General features: G+C 51.3%; 1 protein-coding gene across 1 annotated transcript in view; it reads right to left on the reverse strand.

Moving 5' to 3' along the window:
• Window positions 1-482: 482 nt before the first annotated feature.
• Window positions 483-15,856, reverse strand: part of norpA (no receptor potential A) — a 44,666-nt gene continuing 29,292 nt past the window's right edge. Inside the window, exons 3-15 of the mRNA XM_018641829.1 lie at window positions 13,898-14,080; window positions 13,447-13,620; window positions 12,065-12,360; window positions 11,366-11,528; window positions 10,427-10,541; window positions 8,549-8,756; window positions 7,312-7,448; window positions 5,111-5,464; window positions 4,364-4,994; window positions 3,671-4,003; window positions 3,210-3,404; window positions 2,843-2,987; window positions 483-551 (exon numbers count right to left, since the gene is read on the reverse strand). Coding sequence (XP_018497345.1) covers window positions 483-551; window positions 2,843-2,987; window positions 3,210-3,404; window positions 3,671-4,003; window positions 4,364-4,994; window positions 5,111-5,464; window positions 7,312-7,448; window positions 8,549-8,756; window positions 10,427-10,541; window positions 11,366-11,528; window positions 12,065-12,360; window positions 13,447-13,620; window positions 13,898-14,080 — 3,003 coding nt within the window. The remainder of the gene's footprint in view (window positions 552-2,842; window positions 2,988-3,209; window positions 3,405-3,670; window positions 4,004-4,363; window positions 4,995-5,110; window positions 5,465-7,311; window positions 7,449-8,548; window positions 8,757-10,426; window positions 10,542-11,365; window positions 11,529-12,064; window positions 12,361-13,446; window positions 13,621-13,897; window positions 14,081-15,856) is intronic.

Raw genomic sequence — 15,856 nt, forward strand, 5'->3', positions numbered from 1 at the left:
CTCGTTCTTCCAGGAATGTTGATCTTGTTCAGTGAGTGGTCCGCTGACGTTGCGGGACCGTTAATGAGTGAATGTCACCCGCTCTCAGAGACGTTACCCGCAATGATTATTATTAGTTCATCTATTCGATTGATGGCTCAGTGGATGGACAGATTGATTGATCCATCAGCCCTTTGACTGCCCAATCGACAAATCTGTGAGCCGAGCGATCGATCGATCGAACGGTCGAAACCCTGCCAGACTAATTGACGGATCGGTAGGCAATGCAATATCTGGGAGGACGGATCCGCCGCCGCCCACTGAATCCGTCGGCGTCAGTCGCGGGATCGACTGGTCTATCAACCGATGGATCAACCGATTGAATCGATGAATCGATTCTTTGAATCGATGAGTGGGAATTCATGTGGTCGGATCGGTTTGATTGATTCGATGTCAGTTCTTTTCGGCCTGATCGGAGGAATTACGCCTTCCTACCTCATCTTCTAGACGTAGCATTCTTTTTTAGCATTGAGGAGAATTTCGGTCTCTGTGGCGTTGTAGCGTTCCAGGCTCTGAAAATTCCAAAAAGAAACATGGTTGTTGCTGATGTTGGATTGAGATGTTCCCATACCCCGGGCGTGGGGCCTTCGAGTGCTGCGTACACACAGGAATATTGCTCTCGAATTTTCGCGCTCGATCGGTGAGAATTCGGACAGTGAGAGTGACCCGGCACGCACCCAATCCCGGGAGACTCGAGTCGAAAACTTTCAAGAACCACGAAAGCATTCTCCTGTCGATCATAGTCATCGAACTTATTCCCACTTACTCGCCGCTTTATTTGCATTTCTCTTCCTCTGCTCATTCTCTACAATTGATTGGATCGTCTCAAACAAAAACAACTTAAGCATTGGCATACGACACATGCTTCTGTCGTGACGCGAACGAGGGTTCCTGCTTATGCTCCGCGAACGATCCAAGAACCTCGACCATAGGGTCGAAGATGATTGAACACTCCAGATCACGATTTATTACAAGTGAATGATACTATCCTAATCATAAGCAGTGAATACGCAGAACACACACAAAAAGACACACAATCGGAAAAGAATAATCACCGTTCGATGATTAAATCTGGAAGATCTGCTCTCTCGTCGGTCGCTCAGCATGCAGAGAAATAAAGGGTTTTCAGCTTGGGAATTGGGAGCCGTTCCGCGGGTCCAGGTCGGAGGCTCGTGTGAACAAGGGCATCCCTCCTGGATAATCTGCGTTCCCTCCGGTCGTCTTCATGCATGCAGTTCGCTCGTTCCAGCCGCGGTGGGATCCCCCGTGTACGAATTATGTGCTGTTGTAGTCTGCTAAGCGTTTACGAATGGGACGATTCCCAGTGTTTGTATGAGGCTTTACGAGGTTCGTTTTGGGATGGCTTCCTAGGTAAGTAGTACACTATTCAAACTTCCCCGCCCAAGATCCGTGTATCCATCGTCTGTGTGCTTTGCGGGACGGAGCGACGTAGTCTCTTTATAACAAAGGATTACTCTAATACTCGGTATTTGCCCTACACTCAGGCACGAGTAATAATCGAGTCGGTGGACGCTCGTAAGATACGTTCCCATGGGCTTCCCCCCATAAATATTCGGCACATATGGACCGTTTGAACAAAACCCGGAACGACCCGAACGGGCGTTTCGGAGATTCGCAAGTAGGGCACCCGTGGAATGATATCGCAACTTTTTCTCGTGTCGGTTTCAATCAGTGAAGTTTTCGACGTATTCGAAATGATCGGTATGGTGTAGATACATTTTCATCTTCCTCGATCGGAAGCGATTTCATCTGGGAAGAATGAGCTATCCAAAAATTAAGTACTGCTCGATGACTCCAATGCTCCGAGTGACGACCTCGGACATTATTCAAGGTGATGCGTCCAAGTCTCTCACAGATAACGAGAGGCTCTGGAACACGATATTCTACTGACAACGACAATAATAAGAATAAGATTCAACTATAAGATCGGTGTGCGTCCTATTCACCCTCCTCATTCTCCGAAAAAAGGTGCATTATTATTGTTATTATTATTCAGGGACGATTGGGGTGAAACCTTCGAGCGGGTCCTGACGCGCCCTTGATCGGGACCCTTCTACACTCTCTGTTGGTCGAGGAAGCTGAATCGATCTTGCACAAGTATCAGACCGCCATATGTACGGGTGTACTCGCGAAGGCGCAAAAGAAAATACTGTCGCCGTCTTCATTCTGTTTGTCTGTTCCCCAATGTCAATGTCGGGTTGTCCTTGTCATTGGACTGGTGGGATACGGCACTGAGGGGATCGGGTTGGAACAGAGCCAGGTTGAGATCGAGCTCTATGTCCGACGTATACGTAGACGTCAACTCGTTAGAGATACAACTCATTCGGTCGGGAAGTACTACCGATGTGTTGCTGCTCAATTCCTGCAAGTTCTGTAGAGGGCAATAATGAAACAGTTAGAGCAGGGAAGCCATGCAACGCAATTCGTAGCCAACCTAGGGGAGCGCAATCTGCTTCCGACTATAACTCAAAACACTACACCAAGTCTGATATCTCGGGAAGATATTACGTTCAGCCAAGAGAGAGAGGAAAGCGGAATATCTACGACAACATGAGCACATCGCCAGAGGGTAGATGGAGGCAATAATTGGGGAAGATAAATATACGGCAATTGGGTTGGAGATCGAAAACGAATAGCGATATGATGGCTGATGAGGTCTACGCTGATGGACGGGTCTCTGCGAAGAAGCTCGTGGGGCGATCGCATCGAGTCGTCTTGTACACCGTTGGCTCGAGAGAACTCCTTATCATATCGTTGTTCTCGATGACGGCTCTCTACTCACATTGTCTATCTCTCGCAGGAGATCGTTGAGCTGCTTTTCGTGAACCTTCCTAACCTTTTCACGCTCTCGGTTCTGTTTGAAGGCAGCACTTTTCCTTTCCTCTATGAATTTTTTGGTGTTGTTCGAGTTTTTCTCACGTAAACGCCTGCGTAAACAGGAAATTTAACTAGTCTGTGTCTCATGAAACGCTCCCATACCGGAGCCCTCAGGACCAGAACTCGGGTCGCTTGCATGCGAGGCGATTTTACGATCTCTGAACTGGAGTTCCGGCTCTTGATCCTAGCGCCGTCCCAGTAGGCTCCGACGCGTTGAACCCTTCATTCCCTTTTTATCGCGTAAAATAATCCTCTGGAACAGAGCAATTCACCTCTCGCGTTCGGCCTTGTTGCGAAGGGTCTTGTCACCGGAGACCTCGCGAGCGGTCTCCACTGAGACCCGGGCCTGTTTGGTCTTCATTGCTTTGTTTTCAGTTTCAAAACGGCTGTCGAGCGCTTTCATCTGTCTCTGCTGCGCCCGAACCAAAAGGGCTTTCAACACCACTCCCTGCTGCTCCGTGTGGTCCCTGGAATTTTAATGAACAGCTCATGATCCTCTGAACTCTGCTCGACTGTCGGAGAAGGGCTCTGACGCACCACTGGGAGCGAGTTAGGCAGAGAGCCCGAGCTCAAAGAAGGATGGGACGTAAAAAGTGAAGCATTCCAACGGACCGTCGCGTCGTCGAGGACGGCTGCGCCCGACGCGGGATCGATCGTCGTCTTACGAGGCTATCCCTTACGAGACTTTCCGCTAATGTCGAGGGGATTTTGAGCTGCGGCTGTCGATACGAACCTCAACAATTTGAAATAGTCCTTCGCGTGTTTTTCCTTGAGAGCGCTCCATTGGTCAGCATGGTCCCCCACGAGACTCTGAACGGCGTCGTCATTGGCACTGAGTTTGTTGGCAGATTGTTTAATCATTTTCTCTATGGAACTCGTCTGATGCTTCTGGATGGAGTGCTTCTCTTTCGACTGTTTCTTTGTCAAGGAATCCAACTCTTTCTGTTGTTTACGCTTGAGTTTGACAAATTCCTTCGAAGCTTTCAGTTGGTCCAACGTGATCGGTTCGAGCTTCGGCGCGTCGTTTTGTTTGTCTTGGTCCCTGGTGGATAAGAATGAAGTCCTGCTCAGACGTCATCGATGTTCTTAATTCGACCATCCGGCGAAATCAAAGTCTGAACGGAACCAAATCCTGCATGCGAGGGATTCCCTCTACGTGGTTGGCTCGACTCGACGGAAAAGCAAGGCCCGGAGAAGAAGGCACCCCCCGCGGGCGGGAAGCGGAGGGGGGGCGGCGGGCGATTGATTATTCACTTCGAGAGTATATTGGATGTTCTGGGCGGTGACCGGGAGGTGAGGAATTCCAATCTACCTAATCCGTATGCCTTTGCCGATGGGATACTCTGCGAGCTTGCGAACGAACCTTTTTGCGCCGGCTGAACCGCCACCTGAAGGTGGACCGGTGAGACCGGAGTCACCTCCAGACGAAGCCACAAGGTCGGCATCTTCAACTCCCATAGCTCTCATCTGGACCAGTCGTTTCTCCTGGGCACTGAGGAAGGCCCGGGGATCGCTTAACGCATCCATTAGATCGCCCAGGCCATCAGGTACATAGATTTTCAATTCGATGCAGATGAACAACATTGCCAATGACATAGGAAAATTTCCCTCGGTTCGGAGTGACACGTGCCGATAGCCCGCCTGTAGACCATCCATAGGCAGGATCCGTTGGCCGAGCATTTTTCCGTTCTCGTCGTACACGGCTATCCGGATCACGGCGAGGTCGGGCAGGACCACTTTGCGGAAGACGAAGGGTTCCTCGTTGTAGACCGGGTTCAAACCATTGTTTGGCACGATGCGCGTGCGACACTCTTTCCGGATCGTGTCCGTTGGAAGTCCATACATGTCTACTTCGACGTAGGTACCGACTTTTTTGTCCGAGAGGAATTGGCCGGAGATCACGCGAACGCTGCACTGCGCCGCGATCACCCCGTCCACCGGCGATTCCGCAAACGGATCGAAGGTCCTGTCAGGCCGCCGCATGAAATCGGGCTTCAGCAAGTAGCCACAACCCCCGTTGTATTCGAACTTGCCTTGATTGAGCTGCATTGGAAGATCTGCGACGGGAGGGACGAAGCGGAAATTCGGTTAGCGTCCCGTCAGGGGGTCAAAGGAACTGAGCGCCCGACTGGTCTTTCGGTTTTTTTGAGAGCTGCGCTCGCGAGACACTCACCTGGTGTTTGGAAATTTAGAGCAACCATCTGACAACCGGCGTTCCAAAATATCTGTGGCAAAAAATTGGACGAATCTGCACGCGTTCCCTTCGGATAGATGCGGGACAACTGGCGTTTGTTATAGTTTACAAACTCAATCGCCTGCGACTTCAAGTAGCCGAGAGCATTGTTCTCGGCAAACGAGCTCATGCAGTGATGCACGTTTTTCTCCTCGGCCACATCGAAGCCTTGGAACTTGACTGGCTGCGCGTAGTTAACCAGAGATGATAGGAACGGGTGCACGTGAGTTGTCGCTCCCGTGTAACGATAGTGGGCCATGGCCTCTTCCACCGGAAGGGCTTCGGCCTTCTTCTCTGCAACGACAATTGAACGGGAAAATCAGTGTCCTCCCCCGTATTCTCCGGCAGTCAGATGATGATGTCACGAATTGTGGCGTGTTCGAAACAATTGGTATGTGAGTTCTACTGTGATCGTGGCGTGTGCACGCCCTCGAGATCGAGAGTTTGTCTGGCTCGCTGTCAGAGTTCTCTATAATGCGGGGTGCTTCGATTTCTCTCAAGATTTCCTACCGCGCGAGAACGGTCGCTATGACAGTATTTTTCTTCCTCTCCAGCTTGGTCATTATAACGTCCAGCTAGCGAATGCATCTACATATCTGCTCTTCCCGGGGCCGGAGAGGAATAATTGAGTCTCAACGGACTTTTGAATAGCGGGCACAATAGCGAGTCTAGCCCCACCACACCGATATGAATACCCATAACAACGACACCGAGAGCGTACGGCACAATCAAAGACGGTGACAGGAAATACAACAGAAGGAAAGGAAGAGATTTTCAGCTAGACACTCTTGCACGGTATTTTCGAGTGACTACGACACACATACGGAACAAGGGAAGAAGCTTGTACTTCCTAGCGAGTTCTAACCAACACTTACATATGTAGTGGTTTTATGCCTAAAAACGTAAGCTACGCTAAATTTTGCTCGTCATTCATCTAGCACACGGCGTAGAGCGAATTTCTAGCCTTTCAGTTCCCTCGAAAACTATGCCAAAAAACACCGAAGAATGTTAGGAGCAACCGGAGGCGGTAGTTGTAGTAGAGCAGAAAGTAGCAGTGGTGGGAGTGGTGGTAGTCTTGGTAGGTGCAGCTGTTGTAACACTCGGAGTAGTTTCCGAAGAAGTAGTTGGTCGCCACAATCCTCACGAAGGTCCGCAGCCACCCGCGGCATGGTTGTGGCAGTTCACACCGACGGATGCGGACAGAAAAATCGGAGTCTGGCAATTCTACGCCAATAGAACACACACGGAGAAAGCCCGAAGAGAATAAAGATCGCTGTTGCTCTTAGCGCGGGACGGATTTTTTTTTCACCCTCAGCGAATGACTGATGGTGCGTTTCTAGTCAACGTTCACGCAGGACAGAGACAGGAGGAAGTGAGTGAGTGAGTCAGTCAGAGTGAGTGGGAGAGTTAGTAAGCTAAATGAACGTGGTGCATCCTCACTTTTCGTAGATCCACTCGAGCTGTTTGTGGGAGACCATTGCGTGGCAGGGGCGTTCCCCGAGCTTGCTGCTGCAGCTGCTGTCGCTAATGCTGTGACTGTTGCGGCGGCGACGGCTGGAGCGGCAGGGGTTACGGCAGCCGCTGTACTTGGAGCGGTGCTAGTGTTGGAGGCCGCAGCGGAATCAGACTTGGCGTCGTGCGCTTTCGACACTGTCGTCGAAGCGCTTGCCGTGGGAGAAGCGGGCGTCGTCACTTCTTCTCCTTCTTTGTTGCTCTCGGTGACGGTCGCAATACCCGAATCTCCATCTAATTTGTACAGTGAGTGACACGAGTTCAGTTGGGTTGTATAATATTTCGTGTTCGAAGAGGATTTTCGTCATCCCTCTTCGGTCGAACACTCGTTCCCGACTACCCATGAATACAACGACAAATGATGTACAATATGTGTCGGGGTATCCCGATCTAATGCCGAACAACGAGAACGCTCTACCCCTCACTCCGCCGAAAGTTCCAGGCTCTTGGAAACCTATCTGTTCAATATTCTGAATATCTGACTGGTCTAGGATCAGTATCCGGTAATGTATGTAGATTGTAAATGTGCCAACTGAACACTACCCAGGATCGTTTGCACGGCACTCCTTGGTGGCATCTCAGAATTCACGGTAGCTTACGACGTCGGTTCGCGCTAACGCTCTCTTTACCTGTGACGTTAATGGAGGCGTCATGTTCCTCGGCTTCTCCGTCGCTCTCCTCATTCTGAAGCTGGCCCTTCAGCCACAGGTCCATCTCGCGTCTCTCATCGTCGGGCCTGAGCCGCTTATTCTTGATAAGGATTTTCCTGCAACGCGAAACAACGGGTGAATGGTTTCCGACAAGATCGCAAGGGTCCCGTAACATTCATGCGCAAAAGCCTCGAATCTAATTAGTGTTCCCTTTAACGGAAATAAAACATTCTGCCCGAAGAAGACTCAGCACTTCGGATGGGGGGATATAAGAGATGCCTCGCCAGGCAATCTTCCGCCTAGACTCGTTGAATGCATGACCTTTTCGCGGACCTGGGTACGCAACAGAGGAGGGTCTGCCGTCTGGAACTTTCGGGTCAGTCTGTGCACGTGGCTGATCCGAATCAATTCGTCGCACAATTTTCTGCGTCCCGAACGTATTAGGTTTCCCTATTCGCCTCGGTCGTTGGAAATCGGGAATTCGAATGCCGACAGCTGACCGGTAGGCTTTCCGGAGGTTCTCCGAGGCTCTAGTGGGATTTGGCTACGATAAGGATTCACAGATCAGAGAAAGACGAGAGGAAGCCAATCCAGTCGGAGAGATGAGCGTAACGGAGAACACCGAAATAACCAGGATTGAGGAGGAGGGAGGAAGGGAACGGAGGTCACCAGTGGGAGCAGGGAAAACAGAACAGGAGAAATGCGTTGTCAATATCTGACGGCGAACACTTCAACAATAGAAGCAAACGATTCGACCGAAGACAGTTCGCCATGGCCGACGTTGAGCCAACGGCGTACCGAGGAAACAACGAGAAGCGAAGCAAACACGACAGCGGCGGAAGAAGGGCTCCGTTGTTCCTCGGATGACTCTCTTCAATTTCTAAACTCGGAACGATGAAACAAATGACGCAAGCATTCAGAAGTCGTCGTTCAGCTCGACTCCGCGAGACACAGCAATTTTCTAGCCTCTGGTTCAACGAGAATTCCCCTCGCCCGCGTATCCCGAGCGGCTGCCGGCGAATGAGCGAGACTGGAAACGAGGGAGACGTTTTTCGCTCGACGGAGCCGATGCCGTGTCATCAATTCTGCGCAGCGTCTTCTTCGACAAATCGAGGGAGAAGGGGAATTCCAAACAACAGGACGGGACTCTCCTCCTGCGTCAAGTCGTGCAGGTTTTCCAATCAAAAAGTATCTAAAGCTCTTCTGACTTACTCACCTTTTCAAATCGTTAGGGCTCGGAAGAGGCGCTCCGGGCACCAGTGGGTGGGTTACCAAGGGCTCAGTCAGCAGGAGCTCCCCAAAAATATCGTAACAATACTTGGCCAGCTTATATTGCTGCCTCTTGGAGCAATGATTCTCGAACGACAGAATCACCGGGTAGTCGCTTGTCAAGAAGGCGCAGTCTCTGATTGCGTAAATGACATCTGCGGAGAAGGATGGGGAAAAAATTGTGAACGCCTCCTCGTAGGAATCGTTCGCTAGCTTTCGACAGAGTCGAGGCCGTTTCGACAGCCGTCTCGAGCCCTGCCGGGACTCCATTCTCTTCCGAAGACCCCCACTCTGATGCAGAGTCGCCAACAAGCCTATCGTGTACAGTCGATTCCGATCGCGCGATTGCGGAGAGAGATTTATTTCGAGGATCCTGATCGTCCTTTCTAGGGACTGCGCAGATCCGAGGAACGCGGAATTGTGACGAATGATCCTCTGGCGAAAAGCACTCTGCTCGGATGCGCCTGATTTTTAGGAGCTCATCATTCACTAGAGCTCTTGTACTATAAAAATAATTTTCAAGATACAGATTAGGTAGATGTACGAAGCTCTCTCGAGCGCTCGGAGATAAGTGCTCGCTCCGAGAGGCTGTGGCAGTGAGCAGAGTTTAACTCGGTGAGTAACGAGGGCGACGCGAGAAGATTACTGACTGAGGGAGAACAATGAGGAAAGAGGAGTTTGTCCGGGGAAGGAAGATTTAGGAGGGAAAAATCCTCCAATGGTCGATAAGAAGTCTGGACGCGTGCGGCTTGTGTGCGCTTTCATATGAGTCGTTTCCTGGAAACGATCTCACTGTTTCGGTTTGTATACTCGGCTCTCATGAGCCGCTGTTTCCGAAAGACTTCGCGGACACGCCCCGACATTATGCGCCATCCCATGAATCGGCCCTCAGGCTCGAGTCACACCTAGCGCGGATCATGACTCGCGGACAGAGAGACGTGTTGCACAGCCGCGCAGTAGCGTTTCTCTCAATATCATCGAGGCCGAGGACAGCGACCGCGAGTATTTACGGGCGCTTCGAGACCTGGCTCGAATAACATGGGACGCTCGATTCGGGAAAAAAATGTGATCGATTGCTTTCATCGGTGGCTCGCAGAGGCGAAACAGATCCCGTGATTCATCCGCACTCTAGAGGAACCTTTCCCGCCACCCGCTATCCCTTCGAGAGCTGAGCGAACTCGAGTTTCACACCTCGGTCTGTTTTTGGGGAGGTTCAACGAAGTTCTATCTGTGTTACGTCCACAGATCGATTCCGCGCATCCCTCATCCTTGTCCACTGCGCCATCGAGAGCATGGCGCCTCAGGACGAAAGAATTAATCAAGTCGACTCGCTTGTGGTCGAAGTATTCAGCTACGGACCACTTAAGGGGTTCACTCTCCCCTGCCCGCTCCTCTCTCAGTGTCGCTGGTTTCGAGTGCGGATTGCGAAATTCCGCTCAATCCAATCTACACTTGAACCACTTCGATGAGATGAATGAGAATGGATCTCTGACGGCTTTGCGGCAGACATTGTGCATTCAGCACAAGCGAGCCCACTCCTCATCGAGGAAGGGTTCTCGAGCAAATTGAGGAACACACAATGGTGCCAAGATTTCTTCAACTGACGCCAAAGATCCGAGGATCGATCGGGCCGAAATTGAACACCTGTATCGTGATCGATTCCCGCCGGCGGCTGCGTATCGAGTCGGCCGTCGCAAACAATCCAATCATCGGATCATCTGGAACGCAGAGCCAACCAAGCAAGATATCGTCGAGCAGCTCCCAGGCTAGCGATCCTACGAACCTCCTACGCGGATAAACACTAAAGAATAAAATCTTGACGTACCTCTGAAAAGAATGTCGGTACACATAGCTTTCCCATGGGTAATGATAGGCTCTTCGTCTTCTCCTTTGCCGTCCCAACAGTCGAGTTCGACGCATCGGCATCCCGCTATCAATACCTGCAAAATAGGGTTTTTTCCTCTTTTAGGAAGACGACGTTTGTTCTCCTCGCGGAAAACCTCGACGAGAATAAAGCTCCACGCTACACGGCATCGTCGCCACTTATCGCGCCCTCTCAGCGAATAATGCATATGTATAATATACGGTGTCTGATGGACTTTTGTCCGCGCCGCCGCCTGCTCTACGTTGATCGGATGCGACCTTGTATTCTCTCAAGCGAAACTTCTTATGTGCGTGGCGATGGCCATCGATCTGCTTGTGTTGACCCCATTAGTGAGCTAATTCCGGATATTCCCTCATAGGTTTTCCCAGCAGTCCAGGAAGCCGATTCTGCTCCTTAGTCGTATCCTGCGGGCGCCTATTATTGCTTGGCTTTCTTGCTTATGAGGTCGTAGCGATGCCACTACGGCTGCTGCCCCCTGCCCCATGGGCAACTAACGCCATACGGCCAAGCGAAACAGAAGAGCCGCCAAGGGCGCCAGGTTTTCACTCGGGAGCGGCAGCAGCTGTAGTGGCGGCGGGAGCATCAAGTATAAGATAAATAGCTGAGGGCCAGAGACCACTTGCCGATAGAACGTACGTACGTACGGGAGCGTAAATATGACCGATCGAATCATCTTATCGGAGACTGAATCGAGGCTCCTATGAGAGTTTCGAAAGCAAGGGATGTTAAGTCAGCGGACCGGTCGACTGGCCAAAGAATGGGAGAAGCAGAAATGCAAGACACACTAACAAGCGGACGGACTCTCGGAAGATCAGGTCGCGAGGGCTTAGCATGCCCAACTGAGCGCTGTACTAAGTAAGAGCTGTTGCGGGTACTCACTTGTCTGTACATCTCAACAGAGGATTTACCTCCAAACTGTCTTCCAGTCAGGTACGTGTTATGAGACGAGTTGATGTAATAGTGCGAAAGAGGCTGGTCCATGTCCATATAGATGTCGAGCCGGTCCAGGAACACGGGTGCGTTCTCGTCCGACATTAGATACCTTGCGGGACAGAGTTCCGTTAGGTTCAATATCCGACGGAGCTAGGGTGGATTACGGATCGTGCATTTTTTATCGCGATGTCGGCGTATGCGGAGTTATCGTGGGAATATTCTCGAGATCCGGTTCCATACGAGTTTTCGGCAGACTCTACCCGAACGAACCTCCCTCTCCAAAAGCGTATCATTCCTTCTTCTATGTATAGATACAATAAATTTCATGTCTTTATACGTTTCTATAGTGAAGATTGAAAGAAAATAAAGAATGTAGATTTAATTATAATAAAAGCCCTCAATATCGACGATAAATCCGAATATGCCGAGATATCGAGCAGGGAGGACTCTTATCCCCTTCACGGAGGGGTTCTGGGTATTATGTGAACGTCATTGCCGTTTCCCGAATGATTAGTATCCCTCGATAATAAGCTCCGGCGATACACGGAAGCATATGGCAGGCGTCAGCCTCGACCCTGAGAGAATGCTCGCCATCTCATCTCGATGGTTCGACTGCTTCGGCGGGATGTTTCCGAATGAACTCACCTGCAGAGGCCCTGTTGACTTAACTTGTGCTCGGCAACGAACTCCGGATTGGTTTCATAACGGGAAATGATTTCGTTGGCTCGGCGTTCATCGTAAAACGGATAAAGAATTTCATTAAGCCGAGGATCCCGTTGCTTGTCGTTGAGAAAGTTCACCAACTGCTTCGTCGTGATGAAATCCTGCTTGTCCTGAGTTATCTGTTCAAAAAGTTCTTCGATGTCGTTGCGAGGACAGACGCGCAGGTAGAGCTCTTCAAACTTTTCCACAGGAAATTCTGCCGGATCGATCACGTCCGTCTGTAAGGAAAAGTTGATTTTGTTCTGTTACTTCCGCCGGATATAGAGCGAACGCCTCCGTATCCGAGATTTGAGGCTCTCCCAGATTCGCCGAACAGAAAACAATATCAAGTTTTCCGTCCCCCGGCAGAGCTCAGAAGTTCGAAGTCTATTTCGGTCGGCAGCCGATATCCTCGACGCGCGACGATTCTCTGGTTAGAGCACACTGACGCCTCGATCTTTCGGGAGAGGATATCCCTCAATCTCGCTCAGGCTTTTCTTGAGATTCCTCACTGACAATCTGTTCTATCGGAGTGCAGGCTCGACCGAGAACTGCGCCCGCAACCCCCGAGCCGCAGCACCATACTTAGATCCGTCAAATGAAGACACAGACATAGATGAGAGGGAAGACGGTAGCTGGAGTCAGGCCAAAACAAACTTCAGGATCACGAGGCGAGTCGTCGAATATGTCAACCACGGGCCGATGAGCCGTAGGGCTCGAGTATAGTCGCCGACCCTTCCTAGGACGGACTCAAACGTATTTCCCTATTCCGACGAGCGGTCCTAAGGGAAATTTCCTCTGATCACAGTTCCGGTCCCGTCGGCGATGGCCGCTGCTCTTACGAAGCCAGAAGAAGTAGACCGGACGAATTCCGCTTCGATACTCCATCCGGCATTATCGGCACTTCATGATCAATATGGGACCGTGAGAGACGGCGTTGGTGGGGTTTCTTCTCGTGTCCGGCAGGAAGAGAACACACTGTAAGGATTCGGCCGACGAAGCTCCCATTGGTCGCAGACTCATTCCTGCCAGAGCCGTGACGGTCAACTCCGGACCCGTGCTCGTTGACGTTGGCGTTTTGACCTCCTAAACCTAAGTGACAACTACTTGCTTCGAGCGGATCCCGAATGCTGTCGGCCGATACCGAGAGGAAATTCCTCCGAGCCCTCGTAGGCTCATGGACAGCGAAGTGTTCGCGAGCTCTGCTCGAATTGGCGCGTCGGCATTCGTAGCCCCGAATTCGATCCTGAGCGTGGAAGTGAGTTTTGCTGCCGGAGCGATTCCAACATGGATCGCGGGGGCGACGGCTCCTCTCGACAACTCACCTTCCCATTTGGCAATCCGACTTCTCCGATGCACTGGTATACCAGCTTCTCTGTTTTGCCAGACGCAAACGTCTGGGCTATTCTTCGCACTGGAAGTTTGCCGTCCGGATCCACTTGGAGCCCTAACTTAATCCAGTGCTTCATTAGGCACACCGAGGGGCAAAGGTTGTTTGCCTGAAAGAGTTGCCATCGCACAGCATTAGTTCCGCTGTCGCTAATTTCCTGTCGGACGGAAAAAAACACGATGAAACTCGGGCAAGCAGTGGAAATATGTTCTACGCCATGGGTCGAGGCATTACCGTCCGATTTCATTTTGTCGTCGTGTCGCAACCAAAACTCATTCAATCGGCGATTAGAATCCTCGTCTAGCGGGGTGTTGTTCTTTGAAAATCACTCAAGTTGCATCCGGAGCGAGCAATAATCCGATTGGTCGATCTTCCATGGGCTTTACCTTTATGTTGTTCGTCACTCGGCGGAGTCCTGCCTGCCACGTGATCGCTGTTTCAGGATCGGGGCAGACGATATGTGTGTAATTGATGTTCACCATATCCGCACCCGAGCAGATAGTTAAGGAAATATCCTCCAAGTTGTGAGAACCGTATTTAGCAAGCAACTCCTGTAGAAGTCGTGGATCCTGCAAAGCGAAACCCAGGAGATTAGTTGAGCGCGTAGAGTCGACTGTGTCCCAAAAATCACATCGAAAGGACGGACAGGCCTCACTGAATCGAGCGAACGTCGGCGTCGTTCTCGTGCGATATGACGGCCGTCTAATCGAATCATAATTCGCGATTCATGGCGTAATTGGCGTCCGCATGAATGTTTGCATTACATAGAGAGCTCCGTGGTTCGCGTATTCTAGGCGAATCTTCTCGTGGAGCGGTGGAGCGCGCTGTGTACGGAACCCGATCACGATTCTCAGAATACACGGAGGAACCGGATTCAGAGCAACCGAATGCAGAGCAAGATTTCGATTATTTTCTCCCTCATCGCGACTACTACACCGTGCTGCGGGCGCTCGCTCCGCGCTGATTCCGAGCATCCACTCTTCGGCAGAACTCCCTTCCGTGAAAATACACTCGGAGAAAATTCCCTCGCCCCATGACGGAAAGCCAACGTGGAGCCAGGACAGCTGCGGGAGGCTCAAGATGGCGCGGTATCACGTCGGCGGAGCCGTTTCAAGACCCATCGATAATTCAACAGTAGCGCAGCAGCACGCCTCTCGTAGGCTTCTCTATCGGAGATTCCCGGCTTGCTTTGTCCGCCGTCAGTGCGTTTGTTTATCAGTCTGCTCGCAAAACACTCTTGCCAGCTAAGCAATTCCGACGACCTGGGCGAGTGAGAGCCGGATCTTGAATCGAAACCGACTCGCTTGAACGACAATCAAGCGTGGCGCCGAGCAAGGGCCTTCGATTGCTCTTCGTAATGAATATAGATTGAATTACTTTGCGGAAGAGGTGTATCTTTATATTCGCACGGCGATCGCCTACCACTCCGAATCAGCTCACGCCGAGCGATCCGGATGGTCAGCCGCCGAGGAGGGCTCGAGGACTATATCGGACGCCTGCCTTTCAGCTCCGGAGCGATCTCGGAAAATCCCTCCTTCAAGATACTCGATCCTGCGCGAGAAACAAGGCCCTGGCGAGCCGCCTATGGGATTGATGCCTGTTTTTCATATTCCGGATCGCGGGCAGCTGAGTCCATCCTCGAAACGCCCAGGATAATTCGCAGAACAGCCACGCGAGCTCATTCTCTTCCGTGTTGGGTTTTCTGAGCGCCTTCCCACAGTCACGTTTCCACGCAAGTTCCGGGCGCCTTACAAACTCTGCTGAATCACGTCCGTGCACTCATATATCGGAGGAACTTATCTCTGCGTTCTTCGTTTTCACATCCACGATACGATCAAGTCACCGACTCGTTTCCACGATCTCAGCGGGGCGTTGAAATCATCGGGGTGCCTGATTTTTCTGAGTTTTCGCATTACTATTACTAGTCGACAGTGACACATGGACTGGCTCGTATGCAGATCGGTCTTCGCATGACCTTCAAAGCAGGAGCTTTCTCCTCGGGTGCGGCGGATGTTCGAAAGAGGAAATATGGGAGCGACCGAGAGCTGCGGTCAAACCTTGTCCTGATCATACCCGGCGACACGATTGCATTCAAAAAGACCCGCCAGTCGGAACTCGGCTCGCCGCGGCGTCTTTGTTCTGGAATCGACGCGAATGTCATCTAGTTCATCAGGGGCGAACGGAGCGAACTCGTTTGACTTCGATTCGAACAGTGGATTCTTTCGCGTCTTCTTTTCGGGGGCTAGCGTGCTCCCAAGGAAAGACGTTCGGCTCGAGATTGCGAAGCGTCTATTCAGAGAAAGTTCTGGAAGCAACAAGAATTCCCTCTCGTTCGGTTCGGGAGT

The sequence above is a fragment of the Galendromus occidentalis genome, unplaced genomic scaffold (genome assembly GCF_000255335.2).
Source record: "Galendromus occidentalis unplaced genomic scaffold, Mocc_1.1 scf7180000076319, whole genome shotgun sequence".
Taxonomy (NCBI): Eukaryota; Metazoa; Arthropoda; class Arachnida; order Mesostigmata; family Phytoseiidae; genus Galendromus; species Galendromus occidentalis.